Below are 21,168 nucleotides of genomic sequence, written 5' to 3' on the forward strand. Positions count from 1 at the left end.
GTTTTTCCCTTTGCCAAAATAATTGACGATGCAAAAGAACTCAAGATAGGTCTAATATGTCTCATATCGAGTAATTTCTTAATGACTTTTTATTTCTCCTCTTTGAATTTCTTTGGATTCCTATAAGGAGTGATGATGAGGGGAATATAGCCTTCCTCAAGCTGAGTAACATCATCAAAACCACTATGTGAATATCAACTGGAGGAATCTCAACTTATCCAACATAGACTATATGCCCACATAATATTTGATCGCTGCTAGTTATAGTCGAAATCATCAAAAATTTTGCTACTCATGTAACATCTCCATGTATAAGTATGCTCACCATTTTCTTTACAAACACAATAATGGGTCGTCTATTGGACATCTCGTGAAGAACTATGTTTCTGTCCACTTTGAACCAACTTTGTTTGAAAATCTGGAGAATACTCCCCTAATGAGTGAAACCTCTAAATGACCAAGATAGCATTAGTATCTAGCAAGTCAACAACATCGAAGTCATCAATGATAGTGTAATTTCCCAAGGTAATACTTAGCTATGGAACTCATTTGGACAAGTCAGTGAAAAACCATCTACCAAAAATATATTTAAGCCTCGTAACTTCTTGTAGTAATCTCTTAACCACAAATGCAAAATCTATAGAACTTCCCACTTTTCACCGAAATAAACAAATGTTGCCCTTGTAAATTTCATGAACTTTGAAATAGTTAAATCTAGGTGTAATAAACGGCTTTTCATAACAAACTAAGGTGATCAATAAAGAGTTTTTACCAACAAATTATTGAACAAATAATTGAATTCCTTTTCATGGAACATCAACTGCTTTTAACTACCAACGATTAATTGAAATAATTATAATAACGATTAATTGAAATAACTGTATCTATGATCAACTGTAATAACTATAATAATGATTAACTGAAATAACTGTAACAAGGATCAATTGAAATAATTATAATAACGATTAACTGAAATAACTGTATCAATGATCAATTGTAATAACTAGAATAACAATTAACTGAATTAACTATAACAATGATCAACTAAAATAACTATAATAATGATTAACTATCTTTCATACAAGTAGAGTAAATGCTTAACATGAAAAGAAGGAAAACATACAAGTAATATCTGGTGAGTCTTTAGTTAGTTGTGCAAGCCTCGACTTTCAGTAAGAGAAGCATTTACTTAGGCTTAATCTCCCAACCTCAGACCATACTTATCCCCACACAATCTATTGAATTAGAAAGGCCCTCCCTACCTTGGGATTGGGTTTGGGATACTTTTAGTCCAGCCACCTGAGTATTCCGGTGTTTAGAATGTCTGCACAGTTATGGATGGACATGTCTGAATAACTGGCACCACTGACATCAAGTGATCATAGATGGCAAACATGCCTTAAAACAACCTTGGCCAAGGTTTTTTCTAATGGGTTTAATGACCCGATCACCACTGCTCAACTTGACAACAGGGAAACAATATTATGGACAAGCTTGAGCTATGAAATGAAATTAATTTAGGATTATTGTATCATGTCTGACTTTATTTCCATGCCATTGCAGATTTCATCTCACCTCTTCACCTTTTCCGTGGCTATACAACCGGTGAGTCCTAGGTGCTCGAAAATTTAGAGCAATCAGCTCTATCCGTTGATTCTCAATTGATTCATGAATATTATATGTTTCCAGCTTATCACGATGTGTAACTTGAAAGAATATGTTCTTTAAGACTTGCAAAAAAATCATTGATTCTGACTTCCAAATGGTATATTTAAATCATGATTTCATTACATCATAAATAACTCTTTCTTAAAGAGGAACTAAGCTATAATACTTATGATGAATATAACTACAGTACACTGTTATTGTAATCAGATTTCAATAACATCTGATAAAGAAATATTTAACAATGCTTAAATAATGATTGACCACATAACCTGATATAATTTGGAAGGTAGGAGTCTAGCTGGACGTGTAATTCAACTCTTCCTCAAAATGATCTTCAAGCACAAATACCAGTACAAAATATATCACGTTTTCAGCAGCAAGATTAATACAAAGCAGAAAAGAGATTGGTAATAGACGTAGAGATATCATATGGTATTTGTAGAGGTATCGGTTGCTAGATGGAAGTCAGATGCTTGGAAATGTAGAAGTTGGGTGCCTGAAATATATAAGTCAGGTGCTTGAAATATATGTCTTCCACCTCTCTCGACTTCTTAAATAAAAAGATAATGTGTCTCTTTGGCTTCCAAGAAGCCATAATATAAAAGAAGTGCCTTGGCTCTTGAACGCCAAATAAATATGCCAAGTGTTACAATCGGTTTTAAGTAAGAAAATGAAATAAAAAAGATGGAAAAAGATTTGAAGGTTATAAATCGAAAATAATTATGGTTTATATCTATCTACATGCATGTAGATATAACTATGGGGTGACATCATACTATTATAAAAGAAATATTAATATTATAGTGTCATTTTATTCTTATATCTATGTATGTACATAGGTATTTATTATAATTATGTGATGGAAAGGTCAATCAAAATCCTTTGAGGTACTTATTATCTTTTAATTAAATTATTTTATGTTTTAAAATGTTTACTTAATAGCTCATGCGGGTCCTTCAGTTGTATCCTGAAGTTCAAGTCGCTAGGTCCTTACCATGGCAATTTAAGGTCATACCTGTCATCGTGATGATTGGACTAAGCTAGTATCCCATTCCGTTGATCCTGTTTAGCAATGCTTCCCCCCTTCATCTTCTCCTGCAATCACCCGTGCAAAATTTCCACTATAATAACAAGTTCCATAATAATTTTCATATTAACATTTAAAAGAATTTAATTATTAACCATAATTCCAAAATCAAGCAATTGCTAAACATCACATGACAAATAATGGATAACGACCATCTTCATTAAATAGTTAATACAACGGGTATAAATACTACCTACTTCACATGATTATGAAAGAAAAATCCATTCAATCTAACAACTATGAACAACTTTAAAATTAGGTCAAAATTTGGGATGTAACACTAGGTGTACTAGAAAGTGTAGCAATGGTCCCACCTTTCATTCCTTTAGGTGAATGCATATCCTTTGCCACATCGTCATCATTTGAATCACTTTGTTTGCTGCCCTAAAATCTCCTACTACCTATTCTTCCACCTCACTATTTGATAATACATTAGTGTAATGCATCTTACCTTTTCCCAAACACCTAAGTTACTTGATTCACTCCTGGAAGGTGGAATGAAAGATTTGGTTTGCTGCAAAGTTGGATTCAGTTTGGATTCACTCAAAATTCTGTCATAGTCAAGTAAATTCACTCAAAATTCTCTTAGGACCTTGGAAGAATTTGGGTCTAATTTGGAAGATTTTTCATTTGGAACCCAAAACAAATTTGAGGCTAATTTGACTAAAAATGTCATTTTCATTGACTCTTTCATAATGTTTCTTGGCCAACTTAGGTCTATTTGACCCTCCAACCCTACTAGTGACCACTAAAAAGACCAAAACGGTTGTTTTATATGTCATTTGTGCATTTGTGAATGAAAAGAAAAACTTCTTGCATCCATTTGTGTATGAACTTATTTGCTGCTGCATATATATACACTCACACATATTTTTAAAAAAATGTACGAACGAACCCAAAATGAATCTGAATCCAACCCCAAATTTTTTTGAACGAATTTCAAACCCAAATCTCATTCCTGCATTCTAAACCGGCAACATAGTCGAACACCTATGTCAAGGTTCTTTGCAGCTGAAACATAACCTTTTTCTATGTAACTCTTTTTGAGCCTCATCCAAATTGTTTCTTGTAGGCTAAACTCTCAAAAAAGGTTTCTTGACTTTCTTTTGCTACAAGAAATTAAACTGATTTGTTTTTAGGGTTGAATTGCCCATGTTCCTAGCACTCTTTATGAGATCTTGTAAGGAGTTAGGATCAAATGGCTTGATCCAAAAAGACAATGTTTCTGATAGACCATCTATAAATAGCACAAGCAATCTACGCTTCGAGACATCTGTGACCATCTTGGAAGACTTTGGAATATTAATTTGTAGGAATCAAATAAACCAACCTATTTCAATTATGCTAACTCTAAAATATGTAATTCAAGAGCCTTCTTGTTAAATGTGTCTATCCTTCTTTGTGTGAAATTTGCATGAGGTTATGCAGCATGTCTCATAATTATTAGCTTGTGGTTCCACCACTCATGAGCCTCTCCATCTAAATGTAGGGTGGTTTATTTGATATCTTCCCTTCCCATCATGGATTTAAGCTTGAAAAAAGCGTCTAAGCCTCTAATATATGTATCCATGCATGTGCAGTAGTCTTATTTGACCTAGCAATACTAGTAATGGTCAACTTGCCAACCTTGCACTATATGTCTTTGTTATTTTCTTGTCCTTGCTCTCCTCTATGTTTGTTTCTTTATTTGATGGCTCAAAAATATACCAAGGACATGGATGCATGGAACTCATGACTGAACGATTGGTATTCCTGTTATTAATCCTCGCAGCCTTGACCACCTCCTTGTTATTCTGCTTGTTCTTTAGGTTGTGTATCCAAAAATTCAAGCATTAGAGGCCTAGGAGTGTTCCATTTGCTGCCCTGGAAGTGTTTAGGGGAATGTTGGTATTACTACCCACACATTGTTACCATTTTTCCATTAGCGCCATTATTGTTACCATTATTTTCTGGTTATTTCTGTTAAGGGTATTTAACATTTCCATCATCCAAGTTAAGATCTGAACCAACTTTTTCTGACCTCTAGCAAGATCACTGAGCATAGCCAAAACACGGGTTTGATTGTTCATGTCTATAATACCTATACCCATGTTTTCTTCTTCTTCTGACTGTGAGAGTGAAGTGAAGAAATATCTTGCTCTTTCTTGTCTGCTCCTTCAAGGGATCAACTTTCTGTCTTCCAGATTCCCTAGAAGTTTTCAGTAATCAAATCTTTCACCACAACCCCATCACACTGGTAGGATGCACAACTCTGATATCAATGTAATACCCCAGCCCCAAATCATTCCAAAAATTTGCTCTTCTTTCCTCTATGAAATATCAAATGCTTGAATATTTAATTTTCAGATTTTTGGAAGATAATGGTGTTTTTTTTTGACAGGTTTAAGGCAGAAATCTTTGAATAAAAGAATGAATGACATTTATAACAGAGATTAATGAATTTTCTATAGTTTAAAATTCTGTCACAAATATATATGATCATCAATTGATTTGCTGACTTTTATAGGAGTTGCTGTAATCTGGAACTTGTCACAGGCACACAATTCTCTAATATAACTTGTCCAAGTCTTCAAATACATTAAAAAATGGGTCTCTATGAGTTACACATCCTTGCTGCTGCACAGTAGCCTTTCTATTCACCATCCAACAGATATACAAACTATAAAGCCTACCCTAGAGAGCTTGTATTCAGGCCATAATGCAACATGTCCAACAAGCTTGTATTCTTGTGAAGGGAGGTTTGGCACTCAAGACAGTGGTATCTCTTTTTAAATTTCATTGTGTTGAAGAGAGAGACTACATGCAGCAATAAACCTTTATGTCTAGCACAAAATCTGCTATAATATCATTGAATTTCTTTCTTGAGTCCAATATTTTGACGCAAACCTCACTTCTAATCTTCATTTGTTCTGCTTACATCCAACATCCAAAATTGCTACCTTAATTATTTGTTTACTCCACACTTTAGCCTACGGCAATAAGATAGGCTAGATAGTCTCTTGGGCTACTCCTCAGAATGGGACGTTAGAAAACACTTAATAATTGAGAGAACTAACTCCATGCTGTGACAAAGGTAGAGTCTAAAAAGTCATACAGTTTCTTTTATGACATTGTGAGATTTAATTCTGAATAGTGACTTCAACATGTTGCTAAAATAGACATCCATTTATGAAATAGCACAAGGCTCATTCCGTATAGTGGATCCAGATATCCTATTTCAATAAAATTAGTCCTTTGTTAAGTGTGCATTGTTTCTATTAAGAGTGTTTGTTGTGGCTATGTAACATGTTGCATTTATTCACTTTTTTGATGTAAACGCCAGGTAAACAATGAATCACTTACTGTGAAAGATTCCAATGGTAACACAGTTGAAGCACAGCTTGTACCTCTTGGAAATTCAAATCTGGGCATACCATCAGATAAAACCCCTCTATTTTCACTTTTTTTTCAAGTGTCTGTGCCACCTCTTGGATTCAACACATATATTATCTCAAAAGAAAATGGTAATCCAACTCTCTTTGCTTAAGTGATGTTCCCATCTCACTAAGCATCATAACTTCTAATTTTTTAAATGACCAAGGAAGATCTGAGAATTGTCCCTGTAAAAAATAAACCTTAGGAAGATTGCTAATTAGAAAATTTAAATAGTAAATTGTTAATCTTTTGGCTGCTTTTATACACAGGGAGTAGACCTGTCTTGTCTACCAAACAAACTGTACCAGTGAATGACAGCAGGACATATGAGGCTGGACCGGGCAACTTCACAATGTCCTTCTCCTCTTTATCAGGTCAACTTCAGCAGATATCAAATTCCAGGACAGGGGTATATACTAGTCCTTAATGTCATCCCTTTCATCCGAAGATGTATTCTACATGGAGTTCAAGAAAATGTCGAACTGCATATGCAAATATTCTTATGTTATGGTTTCATCATTATGTTTCATTTATATTATATATGCCAAAAAGCTATGGAAAGACAAATATATGAAGCATTGAAAAATAAATGTGTAAACCTTAATTTTTTTTTGTCAGAATACATATATTTGGTCACATAAATAAGTAGAATAGCTCTCTATTAATTTTTGTTCAGAAGTTGCCTTGATATCAGCAATGCACATTACAGTGTATGTTGCTCTCCTTAGTTGTGAATAGGAGAGGGCACAATTCTATTGGGTGTTTGAATCCCTTATTAAAACTTAGTTATCTGGGAAATAGTTATTACCTTTGTGTTTATCATTCGGGTCCCCTTCACTTAATGTTTTGGATGGTGAACCTGAGGGGTAAGAGAGGTCTGCAAGAATACTCAACCAAGAGTATATTTTTCAAACTTCTTCCCAACATAAACTAGTCTCCACCAAAATTTGGTCCACGATTTGGATTACATGATGAACACTTTGTATTGCATTTTTTGGATTTGCAGTTCAAATTTATTGTGCAGTGTACCACTGCTATTTTTAAATTTTATGTCATAAATAACTATATATTGAATTGCTCATGACTGTCATATTTCCTTGAATATTGTGGCACCAAACTGTGAAGGATGTCCATACAAAAATTTATATATCCTCGTGAAAACAACCCTACCTATAAAACTTTATATTCAAATAACTCTACATTCCAAATAAAAAATAAGTAGTAGAAACTTCCTCATCTATTTGTATCTTCAAAATTTACAATTTGAACCAATTCAGTAATAGTCAAATCACAAAGAAGAGGGGAATATGTTCAGAATGATTGGCTTTTTCTTTTTTGATGAAGTGATTTCTCTTTTTCAGTTCACCACAATGGATAGTTATGCATACCTAGATAATCACATGAAGGGCTTGCTTCACCAGGTTTGCATGGTGTAATAATCATACATTGAGAGGCTGCAACTTAAAAAAATTCAGATTAATTGGGACTGAGTTCACTCCTAGCCCCAATTCCTACCCGCATACATAGGCAGCTAGAGATTGTCAACAAATGGGGTTAAGGGTATCTTAGGAATTATGTTTCTGGGCAGCAGAGGGTTTGGATCAAATGGATACGCCTTGATGAGTACTGTTACATTACCACTTATAACATGCCTATTAGGATGTCATATTCTTGGATTTGTATGAGTACGAGGCTCCCAAATTCAAAGATCTATTATTTGGGAACATTAGAGTTCCTAAATGAAAGACTTACTAGAGACGAGTAAAGATATCATGAAGTCATTGAGGAGAACTTGAATTGTCAGAAGTTGTATACCGATCAGCCTCAAATTGAGCACACTTTTTAGGTTGGAGACATGGTTTATCAAAGATTGCTGCTGTGCAAAAATTCTACTCTCAAGAAGAGTGGACTAGAGAAACATAAGCCCAGACTCTATGGTCCATTCCAATCATCTTAGTGGGTTGGAGAGGTTGCCTAGGAGGTTGAGTTACCAGCTAGTAGAAGGGTTCACCGTATGTTTCATGTATCCAGTCTCAAAAAGGCACTTGGTCATAATGTGACTCCCTCATTTGAGTTGCCACCGCTAGATGAGGAGGAGAGGTTGATATTAGTCTAGATGCCATCATTTATAGTAGATTGTGATAAACTGATAAAATTCAACTGTGTAGTTTTTCTATAAAATTCATTGACCCATGTTTCAAGAGTAGAGGTTCACATAAACCATCTCTCATGATAATGAATGAATCACTTAACAGTCATTGCATCCAGGTGATGCTCACAGAGGTGAAACACTACTCATGAACTTGGGTAAATGAGTTTGACTAAAAAATTACACAGTTGAACCCTGATAGTAATATCAGAATTTGACTTACTATGGAAAATATCTCCTACTTATCAATTGATGAGCTTAAGGGTTTTTCTAATGCATGGTTCATAAGGCACAACACTTGCTGAAGTCTTTGCAAATGTGATTTCAAGCACTGTGAAAGTGAGATACTGCCAATTCCGACATCAACTGACCAACCAGAGACCCTCAAACTGACACATTGACCTATGATGGTCTCAATGATGGGCTAACATCATCAAATTCTGACTGCTAAAAGGGGGACATTACACCATGGCTAGAAAGAAATGAAAGGTAATCTGTTGTTCTTGTAATCATATTTTCTAGAATAATGAAGAAATATCATGTGTAAGGTACCCTGCCACAAGGATAGATTTGTGTTCTTGACTCTTGATTAAACAACAAAAAAACATTGATATTTGCTGATATTCTGTATATTAATGCAGATAACTTCAAAAGTAGAAGGAGAATGCTTTTGTATTGAACTATTACAATGCAAAAAGACCTAGGTATGCATAGTTCAAATTAACCAGTTATGGAAATTAAAGCAGACTATAGTGAAATCATTCAAAATTAAACATGTCAGATTCCTGGGATTCACTTCCAGGCAACTAGTATCACAAATAATAACACTTTCAAAGCATTAGCAATCAGAGAATAATTGTTTAGGGTGAAAAATAGTTAGTTACATCTTATAATAGAGGCTGATTCTAAAATTGTAATTAAAAACATTTATCGGCAGGTCTCATCTTTTGAAATGACTTCACTTTTGAAAAAATATGGCTATGATTTATATTGCCGAGGCTCTGAGGAAATGACTTTCCAGCATGTTAACAAGAAGAATTAAGTAGCTGATAAATTAGCCAATATAGTTATTGTGAACGTCAGATGGAAAGTAGAAAGAAAGAAAGGAAGTATATTAATGATGACTAATGACTAAAAATAGATCAACACGCCTGGAATATACAGCAGGTGTCAGAGCAAAGGACTAGAGCAAAAAGAAAGGCCCTAGAAAAAAGGCAAACACAAATCAGGGTAACCTGTAAAATGCCAACCCCAAGCAAATAAATTTATAGAAGAGAAGAGCAAGGTTGCACTGAGATGAGGGGTACTTGGAGACTTCAGAGACTGCTACCAGTATCAATATGGCTATTTTTGAAAATAGAAGATGGGGTGTACTTGGAGATGCCAATTATATATTTTTGTAATTTACAGAATTTTAAAAATAGGTGTATATATATATATATATATATATATATATATATATATATATAAAACTAAATATGAATATAGACAGTGCATAAAGAAATTGAAGCTAGCATGAATCTTTCAACATTGCAAATCCTTTTGCTATTCTACGTGATTATATATATGAGAATGTGAATATAGATTATATATATGAGAATGTGAATAAAGATACACACACACACACACATGCAAGAATGAAGAAAGAAAATGTATATTGTAGAAAAATTGCCAACTCTCAAGGATCAAGTGGAATTCACCCCTATTGTGTATACTGCAAATGTACATAAAAAAAATTAAAGAGCACCACAAGATTACAAAACAATAAACCTAAAAAAGAAGAGGGAAATATTCTTAACTTTGCACAAAACAATATTTAGTCACATTGTTTTAGTTATGTTAAACAAACAATATTTTTATTTTGTTCCATGCATAATTTGCATTTGTAACATAATACAGCATAGCTTCTAAATTATTTATTTTATGATAGGTGAAAATCCCGGTTCAACAGTCATATCTTTGGTATAGTTCTTCTGCTGGCGATGATAGTGATCCCCGGGTTTGTGATTCCATCATTTTCACATCTCAGTTTTTGAAAAATTAAAAAAATTTGAAGATGACACATTTTGTTATTTTGTGCATGTATTCAAATCTTTTTATGTTCATTTCTCTCTACAAAAGTTGTATAAGAATAAAATTTATAATTATTGGTGAAGGTTTCTGGAGCTTATGTTTTTCGTCCAAATGGTGCCCCACCAACAGCTATTTCAGGATCGGTAATCTATTACAATTTTTCAATGTTGCTGTAAGGACAATACAATTCTTCATAATAGTATCTAACTCTCCTGCATAGAATGTTATGAAATTTTTTCTTTGCTAAAGACAATCATACCACAGGTTCCTTTGAGTATCATGACTGGACCTTTGGTTCATGAAGTTCATCAGCAATTCAATTCGTGGATTTATCAGGTTTGCATACTTAAAGCAACACAATTTTGTTATAGTTGGTTTATTATTTTTCTTTTCATTTGCATACATGCCACAACTTTACTTGTATATCATATATCAAAGGAAGTTGAGGATAAATGCAAGTTCTTGGGTTTTAGTTATCTTACCAGGCATGCAAATGATATTGACACAGTAAATCTGTACAATGTCGACATGTAAAATTACATCTATAGTTACTTCATCCTTTCACTTGGCACTGTATGTTAGCAGGCATCCCCACTTTTGAATGACTTTCCTGCTTTGTTTGCAAAGAGTTCCTTCTAAAAGTTTATAAGAAAGGGTTGTTAGCTTGCCGCTGTCATAACTAGGTCTTCACTTAGTTTTTATCAGCTCTTTATCACTTCAATAGGTGATGTGTAATCTGCCTATTTTGTTGTCAAGAACCTATTAATAAATTCTAATGTGATAAGAAATCATAGATTTGATAAGAAAAAATTGTTTGTTTTAAGTTTTAGATTTGTCAGAATATACAAACATGCCACGCACTAAGATTTTCCTGTAGACTTTGGAGACATCTTTTGAATTATATGCATCTTTTCAACATTTAGGTTTTATTTGCCTTCATTCATTTTTTTTTTTTAGTAATGCATTTGCATACAATATAATACAAACCTTTATATATGTTGACCGATGCTAGATTTACTTTGAATCTTTTTCCTAGGAAGCATGAAATATCACTATTTCTATCAATCCAAAACATCGGCTACAAATGAATGCACAGAATAATTAATATTAATTTGAGGGCAAACGATCATGCATTGTTGTAAACCATATACATTATTGAGTTTAACATATACTTTCACTATAGCTCTATTATGAAGTAATTGGAATATATTTGCTTGTTATTAACAGTGATCAAGAGATCAATTTATACAAGACACTGAACTATGTTTCCTTAAGAAACAATCATAAAGAATAGAGACATTCTATTTAGAAACAAAAAACTAAATATTAGAAACATTCTAATATTTACAGAAAATTACAATAGATAACCATTAGATACTCAACAGAGATAGTAGAAACTATCTATTATTGTAATACCCTCCCTTAATGTAATGTCCCCTCTTTAGTAAGACATGGCATTGTTCGTGGATTTGCCTATTACAGACTCTCCTAGGCAGATGGGAATGATGAGAGAGTCATTTTGGCATTTATTTGGTGATTGGATGACTCATTATGCTCTTGGAGATATTATTTTATTTATATTTTATCATCTCTTTTTATACGAGGCCTACATGTTGCACTTTATTTTATAAAATTATTTATTATAAAAAGTGCATTATAAAGGGATTTTATAATGGATGTTTCTAGAAGTTCTTAGTAACTTCTTAGAAAAGTAAATAAATAGAGGGCTTGGCCTCCCATTTGGACATACGGGATTTGATAACTCAACTATATCTTCTATGAGCATTTGTGGAGCTTGGTAGTCTGCAAATATTCGGCATAATCCTTGAGAACAATACCTCTCAAGAGATTGCATAACTGAGGAAGTGAAAGACCTTCTGAAGAGTTGCACATTGGAAGTGGTACTCAGCCATTTCATGTTGGGCTTCATTGAGTATTCAGACTTGTTTGTGGGTTGACAATTTTTGGAGATTTGTGGTCAGGGTTTTGCATCATTTATCATTGGAGGTTTTGCAAGAGTGAATTAAATTGCCATCAACACAAATTGTTGCAGTACTGGGAATTTCGAAGGGCAACTGGAAGCACATTTATGGTAATAAATCCCTCATACCTGGTCCAAACTTCATGCTACCAACTGCATTGTCCTCCCTGAACCTAGGTGCTTCAATTCATACCAGATTCGGTACAGGGTTTGAAGACAAAAAAATTAATATAAAAAAAATCGCCGCTGTTGGTACAGTAATGCCTGGCATAGTAGCAAGGTACGAACAACTTTCTTGGGTGCAACATACAGTTTGGTTTTGTCTACAGTGCTTGTAATGCAATCCCAAGTTCTTCTAATTCGATTGTATTTGCTAGATTATTGTCAAAGATTGTAATAAGGGTTTGAATTTGTCAGTCATTACTATAACAGTTCATAGCAATCAGTCACTATCTACATTGCATATTTTTAATCTGAGTCTATCATATGTGACAAACATTAATGTTCAAACCATAAAGTCTATTTGCATTGCATACTTATAGTAGTTTTTAGTGCCAAACAATTGCAAGACTGAAAGTTGTCAAAATCAGGAAGTTCTAATTAGCAAATGTATTGAACAATTAATTATATTGGCACTGTTATTACATCAGTTTACTGTGGATTAGTTGCACAACAATTTCTTGAGTATGGAATTAAACCTTAACAGTACAAATTAGTTTGCTTGCCAAGTGTTTGACGGAATTTCCATAGTACATATTCAGTTCCATTATTCAGTACTACAGATCAGATTGCATGCCAAGTGTTTGACAAATTTTCTTACTTCAGCATTGGTAGTTGTTAGTAGTCTTTTAGCAAGGATCTTTACACTTAATGGTTAATCTATCTGGAGCACGAAGCTGTCAAAAAGTGTAAAAGGCAAATTTTGTCTGCTCAAGGTGCTCTGTACTGTTCACTGTCTACTCAAGGTGCTCTGCACTGTTCGCTGTGAGCTGCAAACCAGATTGCTTAGATAGGGCAGCTAAGCACTTCCCACATTCAACCTTCATGTGCCCAAAATTGTGGCAATAGTTGCATTGAATGTTCTTTTTCTTGGAGCCTTCTGAATCTGGAGCAGAAGATGTCTGCTGAGAAGACTGTTGATGGTATTTTGGATAATGCTCCAAAACTTTGCAAATGAGCATAATGCTCCAAAAAAAACCGGCAAAAAGCCATGATTTTTAGGAGAAAATTGAAAAAACTGAACATGATTTTAGGGGTGAAAAAACAATCAAAACCCAACATGATTTTAGATGTGAAAAATCAATCAAAATGCAACATGATTTTTTAGGTGAAAAATCAATCAAAACTTGACATGACAAAGCTTCATTTTTTTAAGGAAAAATGGTAAAACCCAATAGATAATTTTTGAGGAAAAACAATCAAAACCCAACATGATTTTAGAGGTGAAAAATCAATCAAAATCCAACATGATTTTTTAGCTGAAAAATCAATCAAAACTTGACATGACAAAGCTTCATTTTTTTTAAGAAAAATGGTAAAACCCAATAGATAATTTTGGAGGAAAAAATTATAAACCCAATAGAGGAATCCTACAAGTCTTTGCGAATTACATAATTAGAAATTTTCAAATTACATAATCATAAATTTTAAAGGAAAAATTTATAGAAACCCATAAGATTTTTTTTAAGGGAAAAAAATATGAAAACCCATTAGATTTTTGTTTTTTTAAGAAGTTTTTTTATGAAAACCCTCTAGAATTTTTAAGGGAAGCAAAACACGAGACTTTGCATAGTAAAGCAACACATGAAAACAACATGCAAGTACATGCAAGTACATGCAACCCTCAAAAAGTAGAGACCTCAAAAATTTGAAGGGTGACCCAGAAGAGAGCTTGAAAACCCCAGAAAAAATGTTGTCGGTTTTTGGATCAATTGGCTCGAAAATTGAGGCACAAAAATTGAAGGACCTAGAAAAAAAAAACAACCTAGTTGAGATCTCAAAAAACCCACCAAGAATTAGAAGTCAGCGGATTCAAATCTCTTAGAATAGAAACCCTAGTCGGATTATAGAGAGAGTTGGAAGCAAATATGCGTGTAAATAATTTTGAAAATAAAAGGCAGATAATTTCAAACAAGAAATTATAATTATTTTCGAACAAAGTATAGAGTATTGACTTTGATACCATATTATGAAGTATTTGGAAAATATTTTCTTGTTATTAATAGTGATCAAGAGATCAATTTATACAAGACATTGAACGGTGTTTCCTTAAGAAATAATCGTAAAGAATAGAAAAATTCTATTCTAGAAAGTTAGAAACAGAAAACTAAATATTAGAAACATTCAAATATTGACATAAGATTACAATAGATAAACATTAGATACTAAACAAAGATAACAAAAACTATCTATTATGTAATAAACTCCAATCTAAGAAAAACAATCTTGTCTTATCATAGTGCCTCGAATCAAATGTGATTCATGCTTCTTGATTGAATTTAGATGGTTTCAGGAATACACTTCTCTTTCAATTGCATTTCTCTACTTCATCTCTAGACAAGGAACACCCCCTCTGTACTCCTGACCCTGCCCTGCCCTACATGTATGGCTCCAATCCAAGGCTAGGATGGCTCTAAGGATCACTCAATATCCACCCCAAGGTGACCTAGGAAAACACATTTTTGATAATTGTCATCTACCTACATCCCCAACAAAGAAAATAGTAAAAATTATGTGTTCTGCACACATACTGCATGCTTCACAAAACTAAACAATACGATGGACGAAATTGCCTTGAGATACAAAATTTCAAATAAATATTTATAGCTTCAAATAAAACTCAACCATTGTTAGTGGTCCTGATTATCTTTTAGATGAATTCGGTGAAGCCTCTATGATGGAATATCCTCAGTTGAATCACATATGGGAGAGACCAATTCTCATAATCATACATTGAATGATGTCACCTGTCCACATTATTGTGAACTGCATTATAACAAGAATATCTGTAAGGATCATAAACTTAGCCTACTTTTCTCAAGTTTTGTGAGGTTAAACTGTTGAAGAGGGGGCTTTTGATGGAAGAAGAGCTTGATAGTACAGAAGTATGCCACACATTTTCTAGGGAGATGAATCTGCACTAACATTTAAAGAGCATAGCTACGGATAAGATCCTAGTTGTGCTAGAGAAGATGCTGAATCCAAAAGTTCCTTGTATCATTGAAGGGTTGTTTGAAGAGTTTAACAGATGTTAGAAAAGATGGAAATAAAGTAGTTCTCTCGTTCAATATTTTCTAGCTTCAATATTAGCAATTTTCATAAGCTTTAGTGATGAAAACTTTCATAAGATATCTAATGAAGACACTAGCATCTTATGCTAGAAATTGATTTTTTTCTTGAACATCTAACTTCATCCTTAGAGGATGAGATAACATAAATTATATTTACTTTTCTCTAGTTCTTTGAAATTGAAGAGAGTTATTAAATGGAAGAAGGATTTGATTTTACATAAATATGCCACATACTGTCTAGGAAGATGAAGTTGCAAAAACATCTAAGGACAATACTTGTGAAAAAAGTCACTTGTGGTAGAGCAAACGGTGAATCGAGAATTTTCCTTTGTTCATTTGAATGGTTGTTCAAACATCTTGCAGCAAATGTAGTCAAAGGTGGAATGTTGTATTTCGCAGATCGCTTGCAGATGTAATTGCATTGCCTGAAATATATATGTGTTCCAAATTGTAGTGACCTCTTTTATTTATATTTGAAAAATGAGCCAAGAATAGACATGTCCCATGATGGGACATGTCTATTCATTATAATGTAGTTAATATAATAATATACATGTATTATATTAATTTTTCTCATATAATAATAAACTCATATCTCAAATATAATAAATATATAAAAATTATATCTCATACATAACTATATATATTCATAGGCTTATCTGATTAAAGCTACCAAACATCAACACTCCCTCTTAGCTAGGGAGGATAAATGCAAGACACATATTACACCATTGGTAATATTAGGCATGACAAATTTAAAGATATCTTTGATCAGTAGATATCCACCAATTTGATATCACATTTGATATCATGAGTATCGACCTTCAGAATATATGATGTTCACCGAATACTTTGAGTAATAGTCTCTAGAATATCAACACTTGATACCATGTACTCAATAAGGTAATGGTCTATAGAATATCAACATATGATATTCACCATTTTGATATCACATTTGAGTATTGCTCTATAGAATATCAATGTATGATATTCACCAAATACTTCGAGTAATGGTCTACAGAATTAGATGCAAGATGTTTACCAAGTACCATGAGTAACAGCCTCCAGAAGTCGTATGATATTCACCACATGCTTTGTGTAATGGCCTCTAGAACATCAATTTGCATAACATTCACCATGTACTAAAAAAAATGTTTATAAGGTATGTGCACACGCGTTCTTATAATGCTTACCATATAAACATCCACCATGCAAAGTATAATCTATTATGATTTGCATAGACATCGTAATATATCTATCATAATAGAAAATGAAGTGATTGTAAGATTGTCACCTTTTGTAAAGTTTATTACTAGATTTGATTGATTGTAGAATTTTGTTGCAGGTACAAACAATAACACCAATGTCTTGATCACTTTCAGAATCTGCAAATGTTAGTGTAGTAATAATAGAAATGAAGTATATGAAACTCAAAATTATCTTCGATCCTTTTGGAGCACTTGCATTAATAGATTACGATGCCAAGATTACATCAGGCAGATTGGATAAATACCAATGGAAGAGGTGTGGGGATGAATGGCCATGTTTCCCACGAGAGGCATGGACATTCATTCACACACCTGTTCATGGTTAACTAATGCACATAATTAGTTACTGTCTTAACATAGTGATTTAAATATATTACCAATCATTACATTTGCGGCCCAATATAAAGGATAGATTGACCATGATCTAAACATCAAAGGAACCAAAAATAATCTCGATCATGCCTTAATGATCTCAGAACATATATATGTCTCATCAGTTGCAGACTGTGTAAAGTACAACAACACGTAATTATGCATATATGCATAAAAACGTGTGCATTATGTTGTTGTGCATATATACATACGTATGTGCTTATCATAGTAATGTCAGACCGAAGCTACATGCATTAACTCCCTCTTAGCTAGAGAAGACAAAGTGCATATATATAAGTTCTTTATATGAAAAGTAATATCCTCAAGATATATATAAGAAAATCAAGTCTCATGACATTCTTTCTAGTTATGGTGTGTATACAGATATCAAGTCACATGATATCCACCATAAAATATTATGGTATATCCATAGATATTAAGTCACATAATATCCACTATGAATTTGAACATATTGATCTTTAACAGATATAAAGTCACATGCTATCCATCAACATGCTCTTTTAATATTCATGATTTTTCCTTGAATATCAAGTCACATGATATTCATCATGATAGTAATCTAATAATAATAAAGTCGTCACCTTATATTATCAGAATCAATATTTCATTATAAAAGATTATCACCTTAAATAATGAACACAGGGTAGGCCCATGAGTCATAGAGTCACACATATGACAAAAGATTTTACACTTTAAGCATCTTTATTTAAATAATACAAATTTACAAAGTTGAGACTCAATCTCATAAACTTGCATTTCAATCAAGCCAAGTTTTTTTCTAAAATGATCAACTTTCACTTTAGGGAGAGCCTTGGTGAGAATGTTTGCTGTTTGATCACCTATATTAATATATTCTAATTGAATAGCTCTTCTTTTCACCATGACTCTTACATAGTGGTAAGGAATTTCTATATGCTTGGATCTATCATGAAATACTGCATTCATAGATAACTTGATACAACTTTGGTTATCACAGTGAATAGTGGTAGGTTTCATAGGTTCACCAAACAAGTTAGAAAGTAACTTCTAAAGCTACACTGCTTCTCTAGCTCCCATAGCTGCTGCAATATACTCTGCCTTAGTAGAACTTTGAGCAATAGAAGCTTGCTTTTTACAGATCCAAGAAATCATGACTGATCCTAAATTGAAGCAGCATCCTAATGTGCTTTTCTAGTCTTCTACACTTCCGACCCAATCGGAATCAGTATATCCATGTAACTCCAAGCTGCTATTCTCATATTTAAGTTCATACCCAATAGTACCTTGAAGATACCTCAATATGTGTTTCAAAGAAACAAGATGAATCTCATGAGGTTCACACATGAACTGACTTAATACATTCACTACATAGCAGATATCAGGTTGAGTATTTACAAGATACATCAAGGACCCAATTATCTGTCTGTATAAGGTGGGATCAACTAGTCTGGATTCAACACTTGCTTCCTTTAGCTTGTGAAGGTTGGTTTCCATAGCTGTAGACATAGGTCGACAGTCCCACATTCCAAATCTCTTCAAAATATCAATAATATACTTCTTTTGATGTAGAAAGATATTACCAGACTTTTGACGTACTTCCAAACCAAGAAAGTAATGAAGAATTTCTAAATCCTTCATTTCGAATTCAGAAGCCAAATCTTTCTTACACTGATTAATGAGATGTTCTTCCCCTGTAATTAGAAGATCATCAACATAAAGAATTAGAATTAACATATCACCTTTAGTTACCTTGAAGTAGAGATTTGGATCAGCCACGTTCTTGGTGAATCCAAGACTTAAAAGGTATTTGTCAATCCTTTCATACCAGGCTCGAGGAGCCTATTTAAGTCCATATAGAGACCTCTTCAATTTACAAACATGAGAAGCAACATCATGAGTTACAAATCCTTCTAGCTGTTCTAGGTATACTTCTTCCTCTATTTTTTTATTAAGAAAAGAAATTTTTACATCCATTTGATGGATTTTCCAACCTTTAGCTGCTATGATGGCTATTACAACTCTAACAAAAGTGTACTTGGCAACTAGTGCAAAGGTTTCTTCAAAGTCAATTCCTTCCTTTTGAGAAAAACCTCTAGCCACAAGATGAGCTTTATGTTTTCAATGCTGCCATCTGCAGCATACTTAACTTTGAAGAGCCATTTTGAAGACACAACAAATTTTTCCTTATGTCTCGGAAGTATGTCGTAAACATCATTTTTTAGTATATGTTGGTATTTTTCCACCATGGCATCTTTCCAAGCTTGATGTTTAAGTGCTTTAGAAGTACTAGAAGGTTTAGTATTCAAGCTATCACACATGAAAGCATTATATGTCAATTTTCTAGGTCTCTTGCTTTCTCAGAAGATTCCTAAAGGGGCTGCAAATCCATCTACTTCCTATATTATTTTTCTTGCCCAAAGTGGCCTTTTAGAGTGATCAAGACTCTCTTCTTGAGTCTTTGGAAGGATTTCAGTTTTAGTTGAAGTCTCTTCAGAAAACTCCTAAATCTCAGGAGCAAGAGTTTCTTTTGGAGATAAATCAAATGTATCTAGTTCATCGAAGGTTTTGACTCTTTTGAAAGAAATGTCTTCCTCAAAGATGACATCTCTGCTTAGTTCTATTTGTTTCCATCCAGGTATGTAGACTCTGTATCCTTTTACTGTTTCACTAAAACCAACGAGAATACCCTTTCTTCTAGAAGGTTCTAACTTAGTCCTCTTTTCCTTAGGTACATGAACATATATAGGACATCCAAATATCCTTAAGTGATTGATGTTAGGTTTCTTTCTAGAAAATTCTTCTTTAGGAGTTTTATTGTCCAAATGTGAGTGAGGACATCTATTTAGAATATAGACCGTTGTGTTGGATGCTTCATCGCAGAAGGACATACTCAAATTTTGATAAAAAATCATAGCCCGAGCAGCTTCTACAATAGTTCTATTCTTCCTTTCAGCGATCCCATCTTGTTGAGGATTGTAAGGGACTGTGAACTCCCTCTTAACCCCAGTGAGTTTGCAGAATTCTTTAAATATTTCAGAAATATACTCCTTTCCATTATCTGTTCTTAGAATTTTAATGTTCTTACCAGAGTTCTCAGTAATATTTTTGAATTCTTTAAACTTAGAGAGAATCTCTTCAGATTCTTTGCATTTAAAGAAATATATCTATGTCTTCCTTGAAAAATCATCAGCAAATGTCAAATAGTACAAAAATCCTCCTATAGAAGGTATAGACATGGGCCCACATAGATCAGAATGTGCTAGTTCCAACACTTCTTTAGTTTTTCTTTTTAGTGTTTTTCCCTAAGGAACAACCTTTACATGATTCATCGTGAATATGTTTTAACTTGGGCATTCTAGTTATACCTTCTCCATTGATGTTAGGGCATGGAAGTTGATATGACCTAGTCTTCTATGCCATATTTCACTTGAATCAGAGGTCTCATGTACAAGTGCAAGGTTTGTCTTAGCACATGGCTCATATAAATGTCCTTGTCTTACTCCTCTTGTTAGAGCCCTTTTAATGGTTGAATTTTTACCCCATGCTAGTACTTTCCCTCCCATGAATGCAATTCTAAAACCATCATCTTCAAGTGCGGATATAGATATTAAATTCCTTTTAATACTTGGTACATAGAGAACTCCAGAAAGTTGAATAGAATTTCCAGATTTCAATTTTATGGTGCAAGTCCCAATTCTTTTTACAGAGTTTGCAGAATCATCACCAATTGCAACTTCTTCATCTGTTTCTATTTGCATTCTTTCTAGGTTATCTTGATATCCAATGATGTGTCTAGAGACCTTCTGTCAACTATCCATGTATTCCTTTTGGTTGATATCTGGTTGGATAATGCTGAATAGAAGGCA

The 21,168-nt window shown here is 33.5% G+C and overlaps 1 protein-coding gene across 10 annotated transcripts in view; it reads left to right on the forward strand.

The window, feature by feature from the left end:
* The window catches only part of LOC149555741 (alpha-mannosidase-like), a 317,266-nt gene that overhangs the window by 85,486 nt on the left and 210,612 nt on the right, over positions 1-21,168 (forward strand). For all 10 annotated transcript variants that reach the window (XM_089829886.1, XM_089829889.1, XM_089829888.1 and 7 more), the window contains exons 15-19: positions 6,078-6,258; positions 6,439-6,578; positions 10,249-10,317; positions 10,475-10,534; positions 10,656-10,727. In XM_089829886.1, the coding sequence (XP_089686012.1) occupies positions 6,078-6,258; positions 6,439-6,578; positions 10,249-10,317; positions 10,475-10,534; positions 10,656-10,727 (522 nt within the window). The remainder of the gene's footprint in view (positions 1-6,077; positions 6,259-6,438; positions 6,579-10,248; positions 10,318-10,474; positions 10,535-10,655; positions 10,728-21,168) is intronic.

The sequence above is a fragment of the Cupressus sempervirens genome, chromosome 5 (assembly GCF_028749045.1).
Source record: "Cupressus sempervirens isolate cs-2001-9-10 chromosome 5, ASM2874904v1, whole genome shotgun sequence".
Classification (NCBI taxonomy): Eukaryota; Viridiplantae; Streptophyta; class Pinopsida; order Cupressales; family Cupressaceae; genus Cupressus; species Cupressus sempervirens.